This window comes from Mirounga angustirostris, unplaced genomic scaffold, assembly GCF_029215605.1.
Source record: "Mirounga angustirostris isolate CCGP_5_RB_7025 unplaced genomic scaffold, mMirAng1.0.hap1 SCAF_11, whole genome shotgun sequence".
Classification (NCBI taxonomy): Eukaryota; Metazoa; Chordata; class Mammalia; order Carnivora; family Phocidae; genus Mirounga; species Mirounga angustirostris.
In genome coordinates, this window is record NW_026991719.1 from 27,022,611 (window position 1) to 27,040,373 (window position 17,763).

General features: G+C 38.5%; 1 protein-coding gene across 10 annotated transcripts in view; it reads right to left on the reverse strand.

The window, feature by feature from the left end:
* Positions 1–17,763, reverse strand: part of DMD (dystrophin) — a 2,113,108-nt gene that overhangs the window by 460,592 nt on the left and 1,634,753 nt on the right. For all 10 annotated transcript variants that reach the window (XM_064573900.1, XM_064573902.1, XM_064573903.1 and 7 more), the window contains one exon: positions 15,628–15,817. In XM_064573900.1, coding sequence (XP_064429970.1) covers positions 15,628–15,817 — 190 coding nt within the window. The remainder of the gene's footprint in view (positions 1–15,627; positions 15,818–17,763) is intronic.

Here is a 17,763-nt window from a genome sequence, read left to right on the forward strand (position 1 = left end):
GAGGAACAAAGCTCAAATAAGTAAAACAACAAGAACTTGTTCAGAATAAAATTTTCTTCTTGAATTAACCGAGGATGACAAACTTTACTTTTTGAGCCCATTTGGAAAAGGAGAATAAACATAAAGTTATAGGTGTAAAACTATTTCTTCAAGACAAATGTGGTTAGCATCTTACTGATTGGTTAGTAAAATATAACTGAAGGGGTTATGCCTTTCTAAGAATACTTAGATAATTCATTCACCATCAAGTGTATGTGACAACTATCAGACTATTCTCCTTTACTGTTTATCTTTAGGTTTTTTTAAAGATTTTATTTATTTATTTATTTGTTTATTTATTTATTTATTTATTTGAGAGCGAGAGCGGGGGAGAGGAGCAGAAAGAGAGGGAGAAGCAGACTCCCTGCTGAGCAGGGAGCCCAATGCAGGGCTTGTTCCCAGCACCCGGAGATCATGACCTGAGCCAAAGGCAGATGCTTAATGACTGAGCCACCCAGGCACCCCTCCTTCACTGTTTATCTTATATATAGTTCCAGACAGAATCTATTTCAGTACTGTAAACATAAACACACACACACACACACACACAGCCCAAAACAAAGCAAATCTCTTTTTCCTTTTGTTGAGGGTATTTTTGAGAAATCGATTATAACCCAGGTTCTGTTTAACAAATGCATTTCTATGAAAGAGAAGATTCCTTAAATCAAGGCTGAGACATAATTATGAAAAAATAATACAACTGGTTTAAGGTATAGAAATCAACCTGAGAAAAGAAACTTTCTTTCTAATACTGTAATTTGGTCATGTTGGGCTAAGTTATAATTTAATGTCATGAGCCATTAGATCATAACATTAAATTAATGATCATGGCTCACATGGAGGCATGGGCAGTTTTATATAATATGCAAAGGGAAAAAGAAAGAAAATGGTAATGTAAATCTTCTTCGGTACCATCTGGCTTATCTTTTTCACCATGCCTCTCCAAAACAGTGGGCGGAATAAACAATACTATTCCTGACTGGCCAGGCATTAAAGATGAAGATATCAAATGAAAAATTCTCCAACACAAGCAGAAAGTCTAGTCTTTTCTTCATTTCCTTCTCCTGCATAAGCACAGAGAATCTGCCCTGCAGAATCAAAATCTGTCAAACTTCAGAGCTGAAATGGCCTTAAGCAAGCATCTGGTCCAGTGGTTCTCAAATTTAAATGGGCACAAGAACCACCTGGGGGCTCTTTAAATATGCAGATTCCCTGGCTCATCCCTGGAGAGACAGCTTCCGAAATTGCATTTTTAATAAACTTTCCAAGTAAAGGTGGTGCAGGTTGTATGTGAACTTGGAGAAACATTTCTTTTGTCTAGCTTCATCATTTTCCATCAGATAAACCTTAGATCCCCAATGCCTCTAGTTTCCCCAAGATCACACAGGTTACTGGGCAGGCTCAGAACCCAGATCTCTCTGATAATGTATTACTTCCATAAAAAGTCCCTCAACAATCTGTTAGGTCATGGGTTTTTTTCTTTTTTCATTGTGACTAAAGGTAGATAAAATTCACTGTTTTAACCATGTTTAAATGTACAATGCAGTGGCATTAAGTACATTTACACGGCTGTACAGCCATCACCACCATCTATCTCCAGAATGTTGTCATCTTTTCAAACTGAAACTGTGTACCCATGAAACAATAAGCCCCAAATCCCCTCACCCCCAGCCCCGCCGCTGGTAACCACTATTCGACTCTGTCTCTATGAAGTTGACTATTCCAGGTACCTCATAAGTGGAATGAAACAATTGTAGTCCTTGTGTGCCTGCTTATTTCACTTAGGATACTGCCTTCAAGATTTATCCACATTAGTTCATGTTGTGATTTGCTGAATCCTTTGAAGTGCTTGCTCCAATGTTCTGGCCCTTTAAGAAATGAGGTCCTATCATTTGTCCAGCATTGGCAGAGGCTGCTAAATGAGAGAAAGATTTCAGGAAGGGCAGTCCTCAGTGAGTGAAATAGATAGAGCCTGGAGGCAGGCACAGAGACATGAAATGCATTTTCTGCCTAGTTGAAAGTCACTTGAAAACAAAAAGAAATGAGAAACGAGAGAGACAGACAGAGGCAGACACACTAAGAGAATGATAGGAGAGATGGATTAAACAGAGAAACCAAGACCTCCCGAAGGCTACCTTGTGCCCAGATTAGTGAGTAGAACTATGCAGATGAGCTTATTAACAGGTATATTCCAAAAATTAATTGGTCCATACTGGTGTCCATGAGACCTCATACGATTAATGTGCCTTGGGGCAAAGAGTAGAGAAAGCAAATAGGGAAGTAAAAATGTACGCATCTACATTGCTATTTGAAAAAGACTACTGCACTTTAGATTTATTTTTATTTTATATAGTTACTACCATGAGTATTTTATAGCTTTTAAGTAAGAAGGGAAGTTATTTGATATATGTTCTGTTGTATGTGGGGGGAGCTTAATTTTTTAAAAACAGCAGTACATTGGTATATATCCATTTTTTTACCCTGGGGCAAAGCCAGATAATGCTTCTGAGAGAAGGTGGGTTGACCCAGGCTTGAAGTGGGAGTTAGCCAGGTAGAGCAGGACAGAAAGTCTATTCTGGGCAAAGAGAACCTCTTCCTTTGACCTGGATAATGCCTACCTGCTATTGAATATTCAGCTCAGTATCTTTTACAAGAGGCTTTTTGTGGCAGCTTTATAACATGGCCCCAAAACTTTCTAATGCTTTCCCATGGAAAAGTGGAGTTCATGTCCCATGCCCTTAAATCTGGGCTCTGTGCTGGCTTGACCAAAAGAATATGACAGCCGGGAGGTGGGGGGGAGTGGTGGGGAAGAGCGCCTGGGTCGCTCAGTCAGTTAAGTGTCCGACTCTTGATTTCAGCTCAAGTCATGATCTCAGGGTTGTGAGATCGAGCCCTGCGTCGGGCACCATGCTGGGTGTTGAGCCTGCTTAAGATTCTCTCTCCCTCTCCCTTTGCACCCCCTCCCAATTCCACTCTCTCTCTCTCTCAACAGATGCAAAACTATGCTAGGTTTTGGCCCAGGCCTTAAGAAACCTGCAGCTTCAGCTTCTTGTTCCTTGGGATGGCTGCTCTGGGGACCCAGCGATTATTAAGTGAAAAAGCCCAAACTGCCCCCCTGGGGAGGCCCACATGAAGAGGAACTGACAGCCAGCACCAATTTGCCAGGCATGTGGGTGAGCCCACTTCGAAGTAGATCCTCCAGGGGCCAGTTGGCCTGCCCCAGCTGACATCATGAGAAGCAGAGACAAGCTGTCCCCACTGACCTTGTTTGAACTATAGAGTCACATGCAAAATGTGCAAAACTGTGTGAAGTCCTTAAGTTTGGGGCTGATTTGTTATGTAGCAAAGGGTCACCAGAATACCTCCCCTGGTTCTCCCCAGAAGGTATGCAGGAGGTGCCCCTCCTCTGGGAGACCAAAGGACTCTGCATTCACCTGAACTATATCCCTTACCTCCTTGGCTAGATCTCTCTGTTGTCCTGCCCCTGGTCCCTCCAGTATCAAGTCCTCCTTGGGGTCAAGTACAGCTCTTATCAACCTTTGGATCCTCAAACCTCTTTGCTGATCTGTGGCAGATCCACTTCTCAATGGCTGACCTCAGAAGTCATATTTGGGAATCCACTCAAAAAGTATGTTTCTCCTATGTGTATACCTTGCATGAATATAAAAAATTTCTTTTAGGTCATGGGTGGGAAATGAATTTAGAGTTGTCTAATCAGTTCAGTGGTTGCATACTAATAATGACCATTGGTTTCTACTCCCAGAAAATGTGGACACTTTCCCACAGCCAATAACAATGCTATCTATACTCATTCCAGGTTTTAAAACTGCAATGTACAACAGTTTTCCAGCCATTTGCAAAACTACTCTAAAAACTAAAATTAGAATTTATGGAGTAAATCATTGGGAAGAATGTCTGGTCAAGCAGTTCATAAATATCCAGGTCTCATTCTATTTGGGGCCACAGCCTTGAGTTGAATCCAATATTGAATTGTTGAATTGAGAGCAAAGGATAGATGTGAAATGTGGTCAGCTCCAGAGAGGAGGGGATATGCTGCTTTCTGCAGAGAAGTCCTTTTTCTGTAACTCCCAAGGAATATTTTAAAATGTGGTAGAGGTGAACAGAAATTATAGAGGAGAAACTAAAATCTGGAGAGAATTTAAAGATTACATTTATAAAGACTCAGATCACTGTTAAGTCATAATAATAATATTGAAGAGTCAACTTGCTAATAGACCTCTCAAGGACAACCACGGATGCAGGAACAAACAAAAGTAATTTGTGGCTTTCTCACTATCAGGAAATGGACACTCTTCCATCTCGACTAATATGATCTCCAGTGGGGAATGATTTATTTCTCTCGCATTCATGAAAGTCTTTTTCATAACCAGGTGTAATGGCTTCTTTTACCTCTATGGGGAATGGCTGATTTATGCATAGACCTTTGCTCAATAACCTTTCTTCAAAGATTGATGCCGTTAAAAGTGAAAAAAGATGTGAACTTTTTGACATTTTATTTTAATGTAATTTAGAAAACCATGTAAACTGCAAATGGACCTCATGCGGAATGAAAATCACATGCTGATCACCTAAATTATTTTGAATACTATTCATCTTTGACTAGTACCTGAAATGTCTTATTATCAGAATTATGAAAGGCACAAGAGACACTAACAAAGTTCATTTCCAAAATACTTTATAAATACAAGATTGAACATCCTTTTATTTGATCCCCCCAATTCACGCTTTTAGAATTTTCCAGCTGGAAGTGGGTGCACTGCTACCCACCACATAAAGGAGTATCATTTTGCCTAGAAAGTCTCCTCTGAAAGACCACCAACCCTCAAAAAAGACCCTTCAAGGTTGGAGGAAGGGAGGAGGGGAAAGTGACATGAAATTCTTTGACTTTTTCTGTGCTCAGACTTTGCTGGACCTTTTCCATTCTTGTTTGGAGAAGAAGGCCTGAAATTACATAGACCTTGTCTAAGTTCTGACAGAGATCAAGGAAAGTTAAGTGAAGAGGCCCAGCCTTCTTGTTGTCTTCAGTGCTACTGCTTCAAAGGTTACATTTAAAACAACTTTATTGGGGCGCCTGGGTGGCTCAGTTGTTAAGCGTCTGCCTTCGGCTCAGGTCATGATCCCAGGGTCCTGGGATCGAGTCCCACATTGGGTTCCCTGCTCAGCGGGGAGCCTGCTTCTCCTTCTCCCTCTGCTCCTCCCCACTGCTGTGCTCTTGCTCGCTCTGTCTCTCCCAAATGAATAAATAAAAAATATTTGAAAAAATAAAAAAGTAAAACAACTTTATTAATGTTATTAACATAGCTATAAGCCATTGATGTGGCTTCCAATGTCAGTCAGACTGGAAGAAACAAACTGCTTTTACCAAAGTGTATATCAGGGAATCTTAACACCTGGTGTTTGGTTGAAAGAAAAGGCATGTAAGCTAATATTTTTCCTTCAAGGAGGGCATTATGAAAGATAAAATATCTCTTTTTAATTTTCAGTGTAGTATGTTTATTTTCAAGAATGGGGGTGTTAAGGTTTGTTTGTACCTCTAGAATTTAATTTTTCAAACATGTCAATATTGACATTTAAGAACTAAAATCTACTGAAGATTATTAGTCTGTTCTTGGTTAGACAAGGCAAGGCTTTTTGTTTTTGTTTTTTAAATATCAGAGTTCCAACACTCATGTGCCAATATTTCGACAGTTTCATTCATTCATTCATTCATTCATTCATTCATTCATTCATTCTTATTAAGTAGTTTCTCACTCAAATCAAATGGAGAATTGTGCCCATAAAGAGTCTACAGTGAAATAAGCAATGCAAAAATTTATTTATAAAATATATATGTATATATAAGGCATCTCTATATATAGTGCTATTACTATTAAGCAGGTGTGTACATATCTGTAGATACCTGATAATAGTAATAACATAATAATACTAGCTATGTTTAACTGGTTTCTTACTATGTGTCAAATACTGTTTTATGCACTTCACATATATTAATTTGCATCACCCTCACAACAACCTGATGAGGTAGACATTATCATTACCCCTGCTTTACAGCTGTGTAAACTGAGGGCAATTAAAAAATGTGTCCATGGTCAGTGAGTATCAGAATCACGATTTAAACCCAAGCAGTCAGGCTTTAAAGCCCACACCATTAAAAACTATCGCTCTCCAGCCTCCCAGATACAATACAGAAAGCACTAAACTCCATTTAAAGTACAGAGAAATACCTGCAGAAATGGAGAGGGAGTCAAAATGTCTTCCAGCTGGGGGGCTAATGGAAGAAGGGAGGATTTCAGTATGGCTTTCTTTGACAAGTAGGTAGCATCAGGGTAAACTGAGAGGAGGAAAAGGAATCTTAAGACAAGAAACAAGGTCATCAAAAGAAGCAAAGGAGGCTAGCTAGCTGTGCATTTTAGTAGGAGTTGAGGGTACATGGAGAGGAAAAATAAGAAATAAGATTAGAAATTGAGATTGGGAGCCCATTCTGGAGGGCCAGATGAAGGCATGTGCAGAATATTCTGAAGGGTTTGAGAAGTCATAAAAGGTGTTTCAACAGAAAAACCATATATCCTTTCATTCATTTGACAAATATTTATTGAGCACCTATCATGTGCTGGGCACTGTCTTCATTAATGGGAATATACAAGGGAATAAAGTAGATAAAATCCCTCCCTGCATGGAATTTTTTTTGTGTGCTTTTTTAAAAAATTTTTTTATTGTTATGTTAATCACCATACATTACATCATTAGTTTTAGATGTAGTGTTCCATGATTCATTGTTTGTGCATAACACCCAGTGCTCCCCTCCATGGAATTTCTAATCTATTTACAATCCAAGATATGCCTTAGGAAGCTTCATTTGAAATGGAAATCTGCAAGCTGGACTGGGGCCATGCAGGGGGCAGAAAGGAGTGGAGAGCCGTAAAAGATCCTAGGAGCATGAATTCGAGCAGTGGTTAGGAAATTGGAGAGAAAGCAATGGGTGCAATGGATTTGGGGTGGGGGGTAAAATTGATCTTGAAAATGAGCTAGAAATTGGGGCAAGTGAAGAGAGGTAGAAAGGACTATTTGGTTTGAAATCTGACTGAAAAGATGGTGGTGTGATGAACGGCGGGACAGGAGGCGAAGACCTGGTATCCAAGATATGGCCCATTTGGGTCACATTGAGTTTATGATGTCTGAGACATTTGAGTAAGAAATGCCCTACATATAGTAAGAAGCATGGGACCGATACAGGAAAGAGATAAAAAATATCCAAATCATTGGATTAAAGGAGGGCAAAAGACAGTCGCTAGTCTAATACCTACAACACGAGTGACACTTAGTAAGTACTGACAACTGAATGACGAGAATGAGATTAATGAAGGCAGAAAAGACAGCCCAGAATTGGTCCTCAGGTAAATAAAGAAGAATGAGTAGAGAGGTAGGAGAAAATTAGTAGAACACAAGACCCCAGCAAGTCAAAAGGTGAGACATTTTCCCGAAAACTGTGGTGGACAACAATCACCATCAATGCAGAGATATCTAGGGCAGGAAAGACTTGGTGAAAGCAGCTGAATTTGGAAGTTATGGTGGTTTCACAGAGAAGTGCTTCAGTTGAGAGGTCAATGTCAAAACTAGACTGAAAAAGGTAAAGGGAAGATGGATGTTTAGGAAGTACGAATGTTTCCATTAATCCATAAACTCCTATTAGGTGAATTATTTGAGACTTGCTTGTGGTTATGTTGGCTCTTTGCCTGGAAGGCTGAGTCAGTTTAGAGGAATGGGTAGGGGAGTAAGGTGAGTCGAAGGTCAAAAGGTCAAACTGAGGTTCAAAGAACGGACTCCTCTGTATATAGTGGTGTGACCTTAGCAGAAGTTACCCAACTTCTCAAAGCTTTAGTTTTTTCATCTATAAGAAGGGTAAGATGATAATATGTCATGCAAGCAAAGCACCCAGTACATTGCCTGACACACAGTAATATTTCTTTTAAAAAAGTGAGTTATTATCACTATCTACTCTAATAATTAGATGCATACATTGTGTTATTCATCCCAGAAAACTAAACATTTATTTCATAGGCTTTTATTTTTAATTATTTCCCCCCAATCTGGTGTGATAAAACTCACATTAATTTTCAAGGAAGGAGCAATAGCTACATTACTGAATCTCTTTAATTTTACCCTCCTCAACTGAAAATAAAAATAATAACAGTACCAATACCAGAGGTTTTCAGTGAGAATATCAGAAAATGAAAGTAAAAGTGCTTTGTCAGTTATAAAAATGAAAAGTTTAGCAATCATTATTCTCATTAGTTAATATAACTTTGATCCATTGATTTTAAAGAGTACAATATTAGTTTTATATATTCAGTTGGACTTTTGTCTAATGGTAATTCATATCATTAATAAGGATCTTTAACTTGAAGAAAGCTTTCTCAAAGTGCTTTTATATTTATTACCTTATAAGATCCTCACAAAAGCTCTGTGAGGAATAAAAGACCATGGTTATTAGGGGCTATCAAAATTGACTTTTCAGTATTCACGGTGTCCTCTTTCCTATGTGGGCCTTTCTTCTGGTTTGTTTATATAAAGTTACAGCATCCTAGAACTGAATTACAAAGTTATTCAATTTAGTGCTTTCCTTGTATCATTCTAGATAACAGGTAATTTTAATGGCAATATCCAGAACAATAGGTTCTACAGTTTTTAATACATTCAATTAACATGTTAACATACATAAGAGGCCATCGTAACGTGCTTGGGTATGTTATAACCCCTATAATCAAGTGACTCTACTCATATTGCATTAAACTGATTATGTTTCCATCATTGGGCAAAGATGAATTCTTATTTTCTATATTTAGTATCCTTTCCATAGGAGATTAAACACCAGTCTTGAACATTTGTCCTCATTGATTCCTTCTTCTAAACTTTGAATTATTTCACTATTTCTTTTTGGATTATCTCTGTAATCTACAGGAATTTGAGGGTCCAAACCTGGAACATGAGAAAGTTCTGAATGCGGTAAGACGACAAGCATGGGGTTCTTGAATCTATTTCTGAGTACTACAACTCATAGTACTGTGAACGTGCATGACCTTTTTATAGCAGCTACATGAGAATAAGAGGAAAACATAAAATCTGCCATGTTCATATAAGAGAAGAAACAAACTTTCCTCATCAGAAAGTTTTTCAAGATCTTGGATTCATTACCCAAATACTTTTTTTTTTTAAGATTTTATTTATTTATTTGACAGAGACAGAGACAGCGAGAGCAGGAACACAAGCAGGGGGAGTGGGAGAGGGAGAAGCAGGCCTCCTGCTGAGCCGGGAGCCCGATGTGGGACTCGATCCCAGGACCCTGGGATCATGACCTGAGCCGAAGGCAGTCGCCCAACCAACTGAGCCACCCAGGCGCCCATTACCCAAATACTTTTACTTTCTCCAAGGTAGGAGTTTTACACCAAAGCTTTGCTACTGCTTTGCTTTTTTTCAAGGTCAAACCATTAAAAGTATCCCCATAGCTGTGCCCCTTTGAATAACATAGAAAATGGCATCACTTAATACCAATTCTGTGCCAGAGTAGGTGGTATTTTGGTAACCTCTAGGTGTATTTCAGAATGGACTGTGGAGAAAATCAAGTCATGATTCATGTGTAAAATCATGTATTTCCCTGGCTGCCATGTTAATGTCCTTCAAGTTTGTATCTTTAACCTAGAACCCATATCTCCTCCAAGTTTTAGATCCGCATTCACAACTGCTTTAAGGAGGTGAGAATTTCACCTCCACGACTCACAGATACCTCGAAACTGACCACATTCTTGACTTCCCTTCCCACAACTGGCTGTCCTCTTGAATTCTACGACTCCGTAAATGCACTCGGTCACGCCAAGTGGTAAGCAGTCAGTGACTCCTCATCATACCTCACAATGCTCCCTCACCTCTGCATCCCATAACGTACATGACACTGTTGACTTTCACTTCCCACATCGGTTTCATTTGTTCAACCTCAGCACCTTAATTATTATTTCTTACTTGGAATAGTACAGGAAGAACTTTCTAACTATGGTTCCTGGACAGATTTTATATCCTTCCAATTCATCCTCCTCTCAACTATCAGAGTGATCTTTCAAAAGTGTAAGTCTGGTTAATCTGTTTCCTTGCTTAAAACCATACTGTGACTTCCCAGAGACTACAGATAAAGTCCCAACTCTTAAAGGTAGGTGGCAAGATGGATAGAAAGACAGCTTACACATGTTGAGCCCTCTGAGTCCAACACTCTGCCCCTCGAGAGGGAATTTTACATGTATCCTATTATTTAATCCTTAAAAATCCTGCGAATGCTATGCTCACTGTATAGAAAAATATAATTAAGACTGAGAGGTCAGGCAACAAATGGGAGAATAAGTGGTCTTCCTGCCTACAAGGCCCATACACTATTCACTACACCCTGCTGTTTTTCTATATAATTTAGCCACAGCTGACCTTTCCGATCTCAGTTCTTATAACAACCATACTCCAGCCATAGAGAAGTACCTTCAGATTCTCAAAGTCCCAAAATGTCCAGGACTTTGAACATGCTATTGCCTTTGCCAAAAATTCTCTTTTCAACTCTGTATACCTAGCTAAGTCCTAATACATTCTTCTAATGTTCTCTAAGCAGAGGTTCTCAACGTTGTCTAGACATCAGAATCATGGGCAGGACATCCTGCCATCAATCCAGTTTGAATCTCTATGTGGTGGAACCAAGGAATTAGCATTTTTAAAAGCTCCTTCTCTGGCACCTGAGTGGCTCAGTTGGTTAAGCGTCTGACTCTTGATTTTGGCTCAAGTCATGCTCTCAGGGTCCTGGGATCGAGACCCAAGTTCGGCTCCACACTCAGTGGGGAGTCTGTTAGAGAGTCTCTCTCTCTCCCTCTCCTGCTGCCCCTCCCCCCTCAAATAAATAAATAAATCTTAAAAAAAAAAAAAAAAGCTCCTCCAATATATAAGGAAGATGGGAAAACACTGTTCTAGGTGAGTTTCCTGGCCTCTTTGGAAGGCTTAAGCTTAATCATCTGTTTCACTAGGCCCGGTCTAGCCCTCTAACACTCATTAGATTTGCCTTAGCATATGTATTTCACCTCTGGAATATAAGCATTCCAAAGGCAGATGTCATATTCCACTACAGAGGTTTTGGTATATATCCAGTATGCACATTCTCATTCTCTCTCTCTCTCTCACACATATATACAGCTGAAATCAAAGTTTCACAAAAAAAACCCTGACCCAGAGTGATGGAGTCTGTCATTTCTTATTCTATTCTGCTAATTTCATTCCTTGCTACTTAAAAATTGTGATGCTAAGTAAAATAAATCAGACAGACAAAGACAAATACTATGTGATCTCTTTTATATGTGGAATCTAAAAAACAAAACAAAACAAAACAAAATTAGCTCACAGATGCAGAGAACAGATTGGTGGGTGCAAGAGGCGGAGCGGGGGAGAAATGGATGAACTGGGGGTTTTTTGGTTTAAAATATTAAATAAAAGTAAAAAAATAAAAATTGTGGACTAATACTCATTAAATTGATTATACAACCTAATAATTTGTCTGAACTGTGTTTGAAATGCATCTCCGTAATCATGTTTGTGCCAGTCCTAATGCCATGCTAGGCACTTAACAGGTGTTTACAACAGATTTCATGGATTAATCAAAGTTTTTAAGGAAATAATATATATAAAAATTTTACATATCCAAAACAGTAGGCAGTCATCACCAGGCAAAAGAAAAATATCAAGATTAACTTTCATATTCTTGAGACACCAAAGTAGAAAGATTAAAAAAATGTATAAAACTCAGTTCAAATTATAGCAACAGAAAGGAATACACAGAGGGTTTCCTTTTCTTAGAATTAGGGATCCTCAGATTACCTCTCTATTCTTAGATGTCCCAAGAAAGATGACAATCCAATTTATTCAGAATACTAATTGTGTTACTAAGATTGCATTCTTCCTTCTTCCTTTGGAATTAACCAGTGGGCCAAGATTTTTTTGTGAGAAACACTGAGGAAGCTACTTCCCCAATTCCCATAATGTATTAGAAATCTAAGCTTTCTTAATCAATTTACAGGTGCACGCTGATGTACAATTCAAAGTTTCTCAAACTAGTCTCTCTGGAAATGTTTTAATAGAAGAGAATTTTTATGATGGGGTGGGGGAGGAGCTATGGGTAAAACACATGAGCTTAGATAAGAAACTGAGTTTAGAGCTCTGGCCTGGGACAAGACCCAGATCACAGAAGAAGGAATGTCAAATAGTGATTGCTCTGTAGTTTCTCTAGCTGAGAAAAAGATCCTAATTACACCTTTATGACCATCTCTCCCCACCACATACCCCCCCTGACACACACCTTCTTTACAAGCTGGTATTACAATGATCTCTTAGGGGTGCTTAGAGTATCAGTTAAGATTGGCAGAATTCTTATGGAATATTAGCAAAGATACAGAGTCTTCCCATTTTCAGTTAGTTACCCATGGTTTTATGTTAGAACTTGGAATTGAGGAGATCTTTATTAATTCTCTGGGGCCCAAAGCAGAAATGTTTTGGATACAGGAAGTATCTGATTCAACTATGAATATTCATGAATATCTTCATTTTAAAGGTAAATCTGCAATGTAAACATTCTCAGACTGTCACCTCTCAGGGCTCTATATGATATTCTATAAAAATATATTGGCTTTAAAATTCCAGTAAGACTGTCAGAAATAACACTATTTATATGAAAAATCTCCTCATCCCGAAGTATAAGGACATCTATAATGTCCTTGCTTTTAGTAAGAGAACTAAATAAGCATTTCTTTCTAGTATGAGGAAGGAATTTTAATGGCTTTCAGAGTGAAATTACTCAGATTAATTCCATTCAGGAAGCATATGCTTCATAAAACATGTATTCTTATAGAACCCACAAATTGTGATTATTGCTGAGAGAATTAAATATCCTCTGAAGTGGATTGTAAATAACGGTGATACTCATTCTAGCAAGAGCTGGGGGGTCTCCATATATAGAAAAATTGATTGACAGTCATGGAACAAAAACATATTTGTGAAGTTTTTCACCCCCCTCCATATCCATTCAGCAGCATTTGTACGAAGGAAAACATCAACGCTTTTGGGGGGACAGATGTATTGGAATCTATTGGGAGAGCTGATGCTCTGGCTGGGCATTTGGAGTTTCCTTTTTTAATATGTAAGAATTATTTTCGCTCTACAGCATGAATCAAACAATGAACGTAATGCTACCAGCTTCTTCAAACAAAGTGAAAAGGCCTATCATTACACTTTTTTCCTTCACACATATTATAGAAAATTCTTTTGTTCAAAATTAAAAAAAAAATATCTTCAGAGGGGAAAAAAAGCAGAGACTTCCATTTAGCTGAAATACTGAAATTGCACATAATCTCCTAAGATATGTGGTTATATTTACTTTCAAGTTTGGCATTTCCATTTGTTGCTTTTAAGCCCCAGTACCTTAATTCAATTCTATCACTTGAAATGTGCCATTAACAACAATAATCAATAGTTTCAGTAGTTTTGACTTTTTTCCATGACATCTCCAAATCTTTCATCAAAAGACTGTTATCCGGTCATCTAACTGAAAATCAGAGCTGGCTATAAATGTCATTTCTATCCATAAAATGTAGTTTCAACCTCAGGCAACTGGAATTTATAGAAAACCCAATATTAACACAGAGGGAATGAGAAACTGTCTGTGTTTTAAAATAGTGTTGGGATCTCAGCTAGTCCTATTGTAGTTAAGAGGCAAAATGATATGTCTAAGGTTTTCAGGAACCCTAGAGGAGTTTTACATGGCTTTTAAGAATAAATACTTTTTATGCACAGTATAGCATAAGCGAAGCAAATGTCCTCTGCATAACTTTCAACTGTTTTTGAAAGGGAGATTAGAGATCTAAACACAAAATGTAGTTTATTCTCCATTCTCCCATAGGAAATATAGTTTAAAAACATGGCAATTTTTTTCTTTAATGATTCAGAATCTTGCAGTTTCTCAGAATTTTCGTTGTATAGTAATGCAGATAACAACATAGAGGAGATACATGGATGTATCTTAGCCCTCAGTCAGACTTGTTCACTAATTTAAGGGATGTTTAATTAAATCCTTATTATAAAATTATCTCTTGGATTATTCTTTCTTTTCAAAGTAATCTGCTAAAAAATCAACTTAAAGTTTTATTATTTATCTACCACAGCTGATGAGAATATGTGAGCCCATATATTTATTAAAATTCTAGGTGGCTTCATGGGTATTTAAAAGGAGAAATACAATTTTATTTATGAAATATCATAAGTTAAATAAGTTACAGCAGAACATTTTCTACCCATTCATCTAAGAGGGACCAAAAAAGTCTAACTTTGCATAGTTTTTACAATCTCGAGCCATGGGACATATCTACACAGATAAAGGCAGGTATTGCCCTAAACGAGCTAGTTCCAGTGATCAAAGTAACTCAACACACATTGTAGAGGAGTGAGTGGGGTCTGACGAGAATGGAAGACACGAATGAGGAATCCTAGAAGCTATGAGTTGCCACTATTATCAACTCTATGCACAAGAGCAGGCAAGTAGATCAAGTATCCTATCAAAACCGAAAAAAAGGAGGAGAAGGGAAACAAGGAGAGGAGGAGGAGAAGAAACATTGCTTATTATGGTCTGATTGTGGAAGTATTTTCCAACCTATGATATACCACCACTTTTTTTCATCATAATTTAAATATATGGAGAAAAGTAGTCCAAAAACTTGATCATATTATTTCGACACTCTAAAGTTTATTGAGATACTAGTAAAGATCTGGTATCAAGTCAGAAAACTCAACTATACGTAACAAAACTCCATAACAGTTCAGAAAATTATAGCAGGCACTGAGAATAAATTTAAGGGGCCTCCTTGAACCAAGACGTCATTTAAACAAAACTACCCTAAACTTCTATTTTCACTGTTTATGCATATGAAACTTTATAGCAATAATTTTTGTTTCTAGGAAGAAACAATTGTCTCAAAATTATATGATCACTAACTATGACAAATTTAGCCCTCTCATTTTTCTTTTTACAGATCGTGTTGGGAAGAAAGCTACAAAATGCCAGATTAACATTTCAAAATGTATTTGAAAGTAATGAAGGGCAACTGATTCAGTTAGCAACGCTAAATAAAACTGACAATTCATACAGATGCTTCCCCTGTAAAATATTAAATAAACACTGCAAAATGGCAACTTTTTCCAGTTAATAAACCAATCCCTAATTTATTTCTTGGAGCAAAGTTTCTTCTTGGCCAAAGCCCTGGTTTTACGGGCAAGTTTTCCCTGGTCAAAAACGCGTACCATTTTGAAGACTGGGGCGTTAAATGAAATACTAAATGCCTTTTCCTTCTCCCTCTGCCTCTTCCCCCTCTTGCCCACCCACTGCACTGTATCAGGCCATATAAAACAAGCACTTTCCTTTGGCCCCAGCACATCAGTGACGAGAACGGAGGCTGTGAATTGTTCACAAGGATTCACAAGAGGTCAAAGTAGAAAAGCTTTACTTACTTGCCATTGTTTCATCAGCTCTCTTACTCCCTTGGAATCTTCTAGGAGCCTTTCCTTATGGGTGGCATCCTGCAGGACGTTGGCAGTTGTCTCGGCTTCTGTAAGCCAGGCAAGGAACTTCTCCAGGTCCAGGGGGAACTGTTGCAGTAATCGGTGTGTTTCTTCCAGAGCAGCCTCTCGCTCACTCACTCTGCAAAGGAACAAATGTCCAGATGCGGTTCTCCTCAGTTATCACAATGGTGCACCTAGCATCCCCCATGAAAAGAGCAAAGATCAAGGGACGAAATCGTAATGTACCAACAAAGGGGTGGGTGGTTGCTAAAAGTCCTCTTAAAAGCAACAACAACTAGAATAGTGTGTGTGTGTGTGTGTGTGTGTATAGACTTTGGACAGGTCATATATGAACTTCCAAAAACAATCTTTTTTTTTTTTTAAGATTTTATTTATTGATTTATTTGAGAGAGAGGAAGAGAGGAGAGAGAGAGCACATGAGAGGGGGGAGGGTCAGAGGGAGAAGCAGAATCCCCGCCGAGCAGGGAGCCCGATGCGGGACTCGATCCAGGGACTCCAGGATCATGACCTGAGCCGAAGGCAGTCGCTTAACCAACTGAGCCACCCAGGCGCCCCAACAATCTTTTTTTTTTAACTTGATAGTTTTTTACTGGTCGATTGTGAAAGCTTATTTTCATATGTGGCAAAAGCATAGGCTCCTCTTTATAGGTAAAGCTCCCAAATCCCTACGCCATGTTTATCTTTGATGTCACCTGAGGCAGAAAGTCAGGATTAGGTAGGCAAGGAAAAAGGTCAAGAAAATGCAAAGCTAGACCAGAAAGTTGAACACTGGAGGAAATAAGAGAAGAGGACTGGAGGGTAGAGGAGAACAGAAAGACTAACAAGGAGAAAAATGACATATTTCACAGAAACCGTTGTGCAAGATATCATTTTGCATGACACTATTGTGTTCTAATGGTTCTAACTATGGTGTTTGCTTTACATTTCATTATCTGATGGTCACGCAACTGAGAATATTCCCCCCCCCCCAAAAAAACTTCTGTGTAATGGAAAAAGTAAAGCCTAAAAAAACAGACAGATCTGGGTTCAAATCCCAATACCCTCTACCAACTGTGTGGTACGGCAAGTTACTTAACCTCTCTGAGTTCGAAGTTTCTCATCTGCAATGCCTACTGCTGGGCTGAGAATGAGAAGATGATAATGTGTGTCAAGATTACTGCTTCCCATGTACAGTTAGTTACACATTAGGGTTACTCAAACACATTCGTTCGCTCGGCCCACATCCCATTCCTCTTTCTCTAATCTTTTTTTTCTAAAAAAAGATTTTATTTATTTATTTGAGAGAGTGAGAGAGAGTGCCTGAGTGTGCGGGGGGAGGGGCAGAGGGAGAAGCAGATTCCCTGCGAGGAGGGAGCCCAATGCTGGGCTCGAACCCAGGACATTGAGACCATGACCTGAGCAGAAGGCACGTGCTTAACCAACTGAGCCACCCAGGCGCCCCCACCCATCCTCTAATCTTTTAGAAGGGGTGAACCAAATTTCCTAATGGCACATAAATCTAAAAAAATTATTCATATTTTTTCTGATTTTATATATATATATATATAATATACACACATATATATATAATGCATGTATAGTGGATACACACACATATGCCCTCAGCAAAAATCTACATAAATAACAGCTTAGAGGGAAAATTGCCTTTGGCAGTAACAGTCCCATCTAAAAAGATTCAGGTAAATTTTGTCTGCAATGAGGAAATTAGTACTCTATTTAAATGCCATATTTGCTTTCTATTACTACACAAACACTTTCTGGGATTAAACATAAACTAAAAATGGATTTTAAAAAATTGAACACTTGAATATGATACACACTGCTTGTTAGGATGTGATTGTCAATAATTATGCGAAACTGCAATTTATTTCAGCAGCAACTTTATCATGGGATGTGCAAACCAAGCAATAAACAGCTCCTGCCGAGCCAGCGGCAGCAAAGCCCCCGGAAGAGCTGTTTATTCATCACGGGTGAGGTTTTTGCTGAGCCTACAGTCTTCCACAGTGTAGTTTCAGTGCTCATACTGGATAAAAATCTTCTGTCTGCATTAACTGGTGGAGGGGA